At 33.5% G+C, this 10,906-nt stretch overlaps 1 protein-coding gene across 1 annotated transcript; it reads left to right on the top strand.

Annotated features, from left to right (window-relative positions):
* Window positions 1-2,102, top strand: LOC150030119 (calcium uptake protein, mitochondrial-like). The gene is made up of 3 exons (XM_090310044.1): window positions 1-979; window positions 1,140-1,436; window positions 1,554-2,102. The coding sequence occupies exons 1-3, from the start codon at window positions 716-718 to the stop codon at window positions 1,746-1,748; spliced, it is 756 nt and encodes a 251-aa protein (XP_090166170.1). The 5' UTR covers window positions 1-715; the 3' UTR covers window positions 1,749-2,102.
* The last annotated feature ends 8,804 nt before the right edge of the window (window positions 2,103-10,906 follow it).

Genomic DNA, 10,906 nt, shown 5'->3' with positions numbered 1-10,906 from the left:
AAAAGCCCTTATCCTCGTGCTACATATCTCTCTCAAATATCCCAACACAAACTATTTGATTCCCGGTACAATGTTACAACCCATTATTTTGGGATAAAAAACAAAGAGAAACACCCAGTCCCCAGAAAAATACTCATTGTATTTTTCATAAATTGCTCACTGTCGCTGGAATTAATTCTTTGGAGTATTTCTTTTTGCTGCAACGGTAACACGTAACATAAAGAAAAACTCTCTTCAGTTGCTGAATCAACCCACCCAAAAAAACTTACTTAAAGTATATATGTGTGTTTGTGTGTGTCGTTAGTGGAAAAACCTATTCAATAATGGGGTGAAGCCCAAAACTAACTTTAAGTGAAGCTTCCGTATGTGCATCACGATTCATGGAGTTTTGTCAATGTTGTGCCGTTATTTTGGGCTGTACACAATCCTAACACATTTAAGTCACATGAGCTGTTGGAAAGGTAGAATGTATTCTCGATAATTGAGGCTGTTGAGATTTACATGTGGATCTATTATCTTAGCATTCTCTCAAGGATCTTCAGTGATCGGAGCCATTTAGTGGTAACATTCTTGATAATTTTATTCTCACTATATTAGGCATTTGAACTTTACACGATAATCATTTTGAATATATTTTGTTTGTTTAAGCATCTTTTAGCTGAATGCTGAATTCCTAGAACAGTTTAAACTACCGGTAACCTCCTTAAGTATATATATGTATTTCATTGACAATTGTGCCTTGAGTAACAGTTTTGCATTTTACAGAGAGATTGATAAGGAAGAATTCAAGAAAGTGATGGCTTTGATGCGGTCCCATAACCGACAAGGTGCTCAACATAGAAATGGACATCGTAGCAGATTAATCTTTGACGGCTGTGTGGAAAATGGAGGCCTTGTAGAGTACTTCTTTGGTAAAGATGGAAACGCAGGCCTCCAACTTGAAAAATTTGTCCAATTTATGAAAGATCTGCAGATTGAGGTAACCATATGCTACTAACCAAGCCAACCGTTGAAACTTGTTGCTAAAAGCAAATATCTGTTGCGACATTTCAAAATTCCTTGATCAGGTGACAGTTTGGAAAATGCTCATTTACCTTCCGTCTGAATTCTGAACTCCAAAATATTCATTTGTGTCGTAGATGCTGAAATTGGAGTTTGCACATTATGACTATAAATTAAGAGGAACCATATCTGCAAAAGACTTTGCATTGTCCATGGTTGCCTCAGCTGACTCGTCTCGTTTAAGTGAGTTGCTCGATCGAGTTAGTAGAATGGACGATAAACAACGTTTCAGGGACATTTGTATTTCATGGGAGGAGTTCAAGGATTTTGACACTCTACGTAGAAAATTACAACCATTTTCTCTAGCATTATTTAGTTATGGAAAGGTAAACGGCCTTCTGACGAAGAACGATTTTCAACGGGCTGCATCCCAGGTACCATGTTTATAATCAACCTTCTTACCAAACAAAGTCCAACTGACCTTATACTTTCTGAAGACTGAAGAACAAACTATCGATTTTGACTTGGGGGTGGATTTTGTATAATATCAGGTGTGTGGCATCAATATCTCAGACGAGGTCGTGGACATAATTTTTCATCTGTTCGATACAAATTTAGATGGCGAACTGAGTGCAGAGGAATTTGTAAGAGTGTTGCATAATCGAGAGAGGGACGTTGCTCAGCCTGTGGAGGCAGGAATGATGGGGCTTTTCTCTCGTTCCTGGAGTTGCGAAATGAGCCCATGATTTTTTGCAGGTTTGCTTTCTTTCTTACTAGTTTTTAGATTGTGTATAGTTTAACCCTACAGCCCTTACCACGTTCGATCTTATATGCTTCAAAAATGTACATAATAGCGTAAGACTAGCTTGCTAGTTTGTCTGATATAGTTTTCTTCCAAAGAATAATCTTCCGAAGTGATTCTAACTCGGAGAAGCTTGTATGGCGCATTTGTATGTATTTAGTTCATACATTGTTTGGCCTAAATCTTGCCCAATATCCTTGGATATGGTTTTAAGTGGTCAGACCTTATTACTTTTAATTACCTTTCTTGTATGGATAGTAATAATAGAGTATACTTGAGTTTGTTATTTGATTGTTAAGATTCTGTTGTTTGTTAATCTCTTAGTTATTGGTGGGAGAGAGATTGTTTACTCTGAATATCTTTTAAGTCTAAATTTGAAATCTTTTTTTCTTTATGTGATGTAATTTGGAAGGAAAAGTCCAATGGATAGAGGGATTTGGACCACAAAACTTCTTGTGTATCTTTTGAAATGTTGTCAATGTGTTTTGGGAACAATTTCTTTTAATATTTAAATATGAGGCGTTCTCATGAATTAGCTCAATTGAGCTATACTCATTTTCGTCAATATAGCTTATATATGCCATTTATTACACTTTTTTCAATTATCTTTTTGTTGCAATGTTCTTTTGTTATTTCGACTATGGAATTTCTAAATGGATGGTGTTGTCTTTATTGAAATCAATTTCCTATTTAATATTTTGCATGGTTGTTAATAGTTTGAAATTAAAAGTATAATCTTAAATTGCAAGGTTAGTCTTCAAAGTATGTATTATTTAATTTGAGTTAAAAAAAAATCTAATAGATCTTTTGAACTTTAAAATTTAAAATTTATATTTAATAGGTCATAGTATTCATAGACTTTAAAAGGGGTATCTTGTAATGATCCTCGTTTTCTAGAATGACGCTACTTTATGTATGCATAGATTTAATCGTACATTTTCTTTTAAACTATCAAATAAAAGTCGAATTTTATTTAATAATACTCAAATGAGCAATGATAAGAAAAACATAATTAAATGATAATAAATAAACTAAGACAATAAATAAATAAAATGAAATAAAATAAAAATCTACCGTTTGGGGTACCCCTAAACCCTACTTTAAAATGAAGGAAATTAAATAGTCAAATAATAAAATTGATGTATTTTGCATGAAAGTGTTAAGACACTCAACTCCTAAACCAGATTTAAAAAACATGATACTAGGTGCGGAAGTAGCAAATCGTCCTAATGGCCAGATCATGGATCTCTCTTGTCATGCGTTATTACCTTTACCTCAAAAAAATAGGGAAAGAAAAGGGTGAAATATACTCAGTAAGCAGTCCACTATTGGACCCACTCAGTGATCTATTAGTTTATCCATTGGACTAAAATACACAAGGGCATCATAGACATAGGCATAGGCATAAGGGGCGAACCCGAAGGTACGCTTTCATAAGTAGTGACACAAAGGTCATAGGTATAAACACAAGTGGTGATCCCAAAAAGGACACCGTAGGGTGTGGGCCCGAAGGCTCACTCATGCGATGTGCATAGCTCAATGGTAACACTAACAGCCACTAAAATCTCATATGAACATAAGCATACAAACAGTCAGTACAATCTCAGATATAAACATGCAATCAAGGCCATGTTAGCATCAAACTTTAACACTGCTACCCATACATCAACTTTATTACAGTTTACTCATACATTAAACCTTATCACAGTCTGTTCATACATGAACATTAGCACCTTATCACCAACCTACTCATGCATCAAACCTTATCACAGTGTTCAGTCTACTCTTACATCCAACTTTACACAGTACTCTCATACGTCAAATACAATTACCCATATCAGATTCCATCACAATTTACTCATAAATGACATAAAAATTTCCAGCAGGCTTAACAAGATCTTAGGGCAACCGACAGTAAACCACTTACCTCAGGATACGAACTGACCCAAAACGAACCCTTGCTCCGCTCAACAACTTCCTTCACTGCCACACATTCCTGAAACCAATCACAAATTCCATGGTGAAGATTAGCTTAGGCCTCAGCATCTCAAGAGACAATGGGCGTGTGACTGAAGAAGAAGAAAAAAGAAAAAAGAAATCCTCTTTTTTTTCTTTGCACGCAGCCCGATGTCCCCAACTTTTATAACCCTAATTCCCTCTCCCTTTTCCCAAATTAACCAACGATTTTCTTTTTCTTCCCTCTATTTTTTTTTTCAAACTTTGGGGCGTCACATATCTAATGGGTCAAATGTTCAATTTTCTATTTAATAGATATTTAATTTTTTTATTTTTTATTTAATTAGTTTTTTACCAGTTTAATATATTTAAAAATTCATGAATCTACTAAAATACAAAAGATCAATTCATATCTTTTTGAAATAATGAATAATGAATATGTTATGATTTGTTATACACAAAATTAAAAGTCTAAAGTTTATACATATTTAACATTTTTTAAAGTTTGGTGATCAAATAGACATAAACTTAAACTAACTTGAGAAAAAAATATACTATTATAAATGTTAAATTGGGTATAATTAGATAAGTCATGTGTCACTCTATCCATGTGTCTCATATCTATACATTATTGATGTCTATAATAAGATGTCCTATTTGCCATTTTTATAGAAGGATTTAGTGGAGCTTGAGAGAATACACATATATTGGTGAATCGGTGATAAACTAAAAAGGATTGGAGAAAGAGGAGAAATTCATCTTTTGTTATTTTATTTACTTTTGTTATTTATTTATTTTATATATTATTATTATATTATATCTTCTCCATATCCATGTTTTCATCATGTGTTGTTGTGCTCCTCAATTTTATAACATGTTATCAACATGACACTCTAACGATTTCCTTGTTGAAGGTTGGTCTTCAAGGTATGCCATTTTCTCCTATTTGTTATTATAATTAATAAATTAAATGTTATTTTACATATTTAGTACATATTAAATTTCTAATATAAATACAATTTTGTGATAGTGTTACCATGACAAATCTTACAAAATTAGAATTCGAAGTCCTTGACATTAATAAAATAATTATTTGTCATGGGTGCTTAATGCTGAAATCTATCTCGATACTATGAACCTTGGGGAAACAGTTAAAGAAAAAAATACGATATCCAATTAGGATAAAACAAAAATTATGATTTTCCATCGCCATCATCTCTACGAGAGATTGAAAATGGTTTATCTTACAATAAAAGATCCTCGTATCTTGTAGAAAAATTTGAAGAGATGGATAATCATAAAAAAAACAGTTATTCTTAGCTTGTTATGAGTGGATGCATTTGAGGCTACAAGATTTTAAATCAGTAAGTGATTACATTATCGCATTATTTAAAATTAGTTCGAAATTATTATTATGCGAAGAAAAAATTACTAATGTTGATATATTAGAGAAAATATTTTCTACATTTCATGTTTTGAATATATTCCTACCGCAACAATATCGAAAGAATGATTTTAAACAGTATTTTGAAATAATTTTATGTCTTCTTTTGATCGAACGAAATAACGAGTTATTGATGAAAAATCATGAATTTCAACCAAGTGAATGTTGTGAATTTTAATAATAATCATGGTCGAGGTCGTGGTCGTGGTTGAATTCGTGATCGTTGTAGAGGAAAAATAATTTTTCTTTATGTGGGGACGTTATAATCATTCAAATTTCAAGAGAACCACGCGAAATAATGATCATAAAGGAAAAGTTCCACAAGATAAGAATTCAAATGGTGAAGAACAAAAATGCTTCTAACGTGGTATGATTGGGCATTGGTCACGTATTTGTTGTACATTGAAACACTTAATTGATCTGTATTAAGCTTCCTTTAAGGAAAAAGGGAAAAGTGTGGAAGCAAATTTTGCATACAAGATGATGATATACTTGATCTATCTCATATGACAAATTTGGATGTGGTGGACTTCTTTGAATTTGCTGAAGAGATATAGTTGATGGAACATCAAGTGTTTCTTTTAATTTTGAAAATATTTAGACTTAATTTTTTTTTATCCATCTTCATGTTTTTCTCTCTCTTAGTAAGTATATTCCAAATGTTATTTTTCTTATGGTAATTATTTTCTTTTAATGAATAAACCTAGATCATTTTCATATCTTAGACATTTAAAAAATGAGCAAATAAGATCTATGTCTAGCAGACAGTGCAACTATATAAACAATATTTACAAGTAAAAAAATACTTTTTGAATTGACAATGTTGGAAGCAAAAGTAAATACAATATCAGGTTCTGCAAACCTGATTGAAGAATTTGGAAAAGAAAATATTATTTTAACTAGAGAAACAAAATTTACAATCGATAATGCATTATTCGCTAGTCAATCAAAGAGAAATATTTTAAGTTTTAAATATATACGTTGCAATGGTTATCATATAGAGACTAATTGTAAAAATAATGTAGAATATCTCTATAGTATCTCTACTATTTCAAATGAAAAACATGAAAAGTTGTCTGTTTTATCTTCTGGATTTATACTCATATATGAGTAATTGAAACATATGCAACAATGAACTTGAAATTCATGAATCCATCTATATTTGCTATTTGGCATCTGAAGTTTATAATGATAAGAAGAATTATTGATAATTCAAATGGACATCAATCAAAGAGCCAGATTCTTCAATATAATGAATTATCATGTGATGTTTGCGCTTAAGTTAAATTAATAATTAGACCCACCAACCAAAGTGAGAACTGAATCGCCTGTATTTTTCTAAAACAGATTCATGGAGATATATGTGGGCCTATTAACCTACCAAGTGGACCATTTATATATTTTATGGTATTAATAGACGCATCCAGTAGATGATCACACGAGTGCCTATTATCAAGTCGAAATCTTGCTAATACAAGACTACTTGCTCAAATAATTAAGTTAAGAGCATAATTTTCTGATTATACAATTAAAATCATTTGTCTTGATAATGCTGGTGAATTACATTTCAAGCTTTTGATCATTGTTGTATGTCAATTAGAATAAGTTTTCAAAATGTTGTAACTCATGTTCATACACAAAATGGTTTAACATAATCATTTATAAAACGTTTGCAATTAATCATTAGACCATTATTTATGAGAGCAAAGCTTCCTACATCTGCATAAGGACATGTTGTTTTTGCATGCAATGTCACTTGTATGCATTAGGTTAGTAACTTATCATAAGCACTTGCCATTACAATTAGTTTATGACCAAGAGCGAAATATTTCTCATCTGAAAAGTTTTGGATATGAAGTATATGTTCCAATTGCCCACCACAACAAAAGTTCTCACAATTCAAGCAAAACGAGATTGATGACAATGAAACCAGTAGTGTCAGTTCCCAAGATAATCTCCAGTCCATATTGAATGTTAAGGGATTAATAAAGAAAGTAATCATTGCCAACTCTGGTGAAGTTCATCGACGAAGATTGTCCTCTGAGATAAAACTTGGAGTTTATTGTTGGGATTGGTGTCCTAATTCTCCCGGAGTCTCGTAGTTTGTAAATATACACATTGTTATGAATAAAATAAGAGTTATTTTATTTGGCATTTATTCATATCCAATAAACAAAGCTTCATGGTTATCTTATATAAACTTAAGCATGTATATGAGATATACAAGTGGATCATGCCTTAAGTGATAACCTAAATAGGTCTGTAGTATAAGGATTAAGGTGGGATACCTGATCCTGGTGAGACTACAGATACGACCCACTTTGTAGAGGCTTGCAAGTATTGTGAACTACTACAGATGGTAGATCCTGACCATTCATGTGGAGACATGCGAACGGGGGTGTCCTATACAAAGAGTTTGCATAAGATCGGACCACGAGATGACTAGTCTCTGTATATAACGTCGTTGATACTGGAGACTTACATCTCACCTAAACGACCATAAATGACATGACCTCAATCCTGAGTGTTTTGGAAACTCTTGCCTTTGAGGGCGGTCTTTTGATTAGTATGGGTGAGAGTGGCTAGATTACCAACTCAACATGCCTACCTTTTTGGGGACTTGTCTGATTTAGGAGCTGAGAACTCAGTTACACAAGATGAAATTCACTCATTCCCTGAAGCAGGGGTAAGTAGATAGATTGCTCCCTTAAGGGCTGATTCTGGGGCTTAAACATAGTGGCCACAGGTTCTCCTTAGAAGAGAGGACTCAGTCATAGTAGGACTATGCCTTATGTTCATTAGAGGAATCAATGGTACTTAAGGAGTTAGATGTAACTACAGGGGCATAATGATTATTAACCCAACTGTACTTACAAGCGATCTGTGAAGGGTTATCGCATTGTTGATTAGTTGATATGGACACGTAATATATCTTTAGTAAGGAGAGTTTAGATGTCGGTATTTAGTGGAGTGCCTGACAATTAACGAATGGTAGATCCCGTGACTAAAGAGTTTAGTCAGTTATTCATGTACCAATTAGAGCTTCGAGCTACAGGTCCATAAGGTCCCATTGGTAGCTTAATGGATTCAAGTTGAGAATCAGTTCTTGGTGTTGATTTGAAATGTTCAAATTGACAAGAGGTAATTTGATTATATATGATATGATTGGTGAGATACATCAAGTGGAAGATTAATGCAAATGAGATTTTCGTTAAGTACCATGAAATAGAAAAAAAGCTATGGTTTATATATTTCATGAGATGAAATATTAAAATTATAGGTTATAAATATAATATGGTAAGTTGGTTATCATATATATTTATAATAATATTAATTATTGGATAATTATATATTTTTCTCTAGAAACCAATTGAGTGGGAGGTTATTGGTGGTTTCATGGTAACCATGAGATAAAAGAAAAAATGTTTTCCTAAATTTAGTAGTGGTGAGATTTTTTTATTATCGGAAAGACTCGCAGTGGTTGTCAAGTGAATAGGATTCATTAAATGATAGCTGAATAGAGACTATACGATCGTGGATTGAATCTATACGATAGTTCGCTGATTAGCTAAACGATTGCGGCGCTTCTTCTAAACAATTGGGCATCGTCTATACGATAGACCTTGTCATATCCCACTTGCTCAATCGTTTACAAGATTGTTCCTCCGGTCTCATCCTCTAACTAAGTTCCACAGAGCTCACACTTCTGGATTCTCACGCTGAGAATACCAAGGTAGCCATTGTAGTGGTTTCGTACTCAACTCGACATAGTTGAGGTTTTTGGAGGTCATTCGCTGTGTTCGTGATCTTGGAGATCGCTGAGTTCGTGGTCGCTGTGATCGTACTGTGTTGCTGTCGTAGTGTTCGAGCGTTCGAGTTTGTAGTCTTGTTGATTGTTCGAGCATTCGTGATCAAGGGTGTTGAAGATGAGTCTTCAAAGGTATGCATATTTCTATCCCTTGATCTTATGTAAAGCATGTTGTAATTTCGTTTTGTGCATAGCCTGTAGGTTTCCGTTTCTTGATTGTTATTGTTAATGTTCATATATGAATGAAATTTGGAACGATCATTCTGTTACTCATGAAAATCTTCATGTCTAATTTCCTTCATTTATGACTTGGGTTGTGGAGCTGATCCCACTACTCTCCAGAAAAGGAAGAACTCCGAAGAAAATAAATTTGATTTATTTTTCTTGGAGACGTGCATAGTAGAGAATGATGATTCTGCCTGGATAGTTGATTCATGAGCTACTAATCATGTGTGTTCTTCTCATTAAGGATTTAATTCTTGGAAACAGTTGAAAGCTGGAGAGATGACTCTTAGAGTCAGTACTAGTGAGGCCATTTCAGCAGTTGCTGCAGGCAGACTTAAGTTATTTTTGGACAAGAAACGATATATGTTATTAAATGACGCATATGTAATTCCTTATATCAAGAAGAACATAATTTATGTTTCTTGTCTAATTGAACAAAAATATTCCACATCCTTCTCTGAGAATAAAATGATTATTTTTAAGAATGGAAAGGAGTTAGGTTTTGGTTCAATGGAAAGTAACTTATATGTACTAAGATTATTAGTCATAAAAACCGTGCTCAATAATGAAATGTTTAAAATAGCAGACCGAGAATTTCTCCTAAATAAAATGTCCATCTTTGGCATCTAAGGTCAGGCTACATCAATCTCAATAGGATTGAGAGGTTGGTGAAAAGTGGATTTTTAAATGGTTTGGAAGAAAACTCTTTACCAGTATGTGAGTCATGCTTTGAAGGCAAAGTGACCAAACCACCTTTTACTGGAAAAGGTTACGAGCCAAAGAAACCTTAGAGCTTATACATTCAGACCTCTGTGGTTCGATGAATGTAAGAGCACGAGGAGAGTATGAATATTTCATCTATTTCATAGATTATTATTCAAAATATGGGTATCTATACCTAATGCAACATAAGTCTGAAGCTCTTGAAAAGTTCAAGGAGTACAAGACTGAAGTTGAAAACTTGTTAGATAAAATGATAAAAACACTAGGATCTGATTGTGGTAGAAAGTATGTAGACTTAAGAATCCAAAACTATATGATAGAACATGGAATTACGTCCCAACTTTCAGATCTTGGTACACCTCAACAGAATGGTGTATCAGAAAGGAGAAATAGAACTTTTTTAGATATGGTTCGGTCTATGATGAACTATGCTCATCTTTCTGACTCGTTTTGAGGATATACTGTAGAGACTGTAGTTTATATTTTGAACAACGTTCCCTCAAAGAGTGGTTTTGAAACACCTTTTGAGTTATAGAGAGGTCATAAAGGTAGTTTATGCTACTTTAGAACTTGGGGATGTCTAGCCCATGTACTAATGGCAAACTCCAAAAAGTTGGAACCCCGTTCAAAATTGTGCCTATTTGTAGGCTACCCCAAGGAAACGAGAGGTAGATACTTCTATGATTCAAGTGAGAATAAAGTGTTTGTATCGAGAAATTTTACCTTCTTGGAAGAAGACCACATGAGGGATCATAAGCCACAAAGCAATATTGTTTTAAGTGAAATTTCTAATGAATCTACTTGAGACTTCAGTAAGAGTTGTTGAAAAGGTTGATATATCAACAAGAGTTATTGATGTCAGTTCATCTAGTCATCCATCTCAAGAGTTGAGATTGTCTCGACGTAGTGGGAGGGTTATGAACCCACCTGTACGCTACATAGGTTT

Source organism: Benincasa hispida, unplaced genomic scaffold, assembly GCF_027475165.1.
Source record: "Benincasa hispida cultivar pf3 unplaced genomic scaffold, pf3_genome.v1.1 HicScf551, whole genome shotgun sequence".
In the NCBI taxonomy this organism is placed as follows: Eukaryota; Viridiplantae; Streptophyta; class Magnoliopsida; order Cucurbitales; family Cucurbitaceae; genus Benincasa; species Benincasa hispida.
This window is presented reverse-complemented; position numbering and strand designations above follow the sequence as displayed.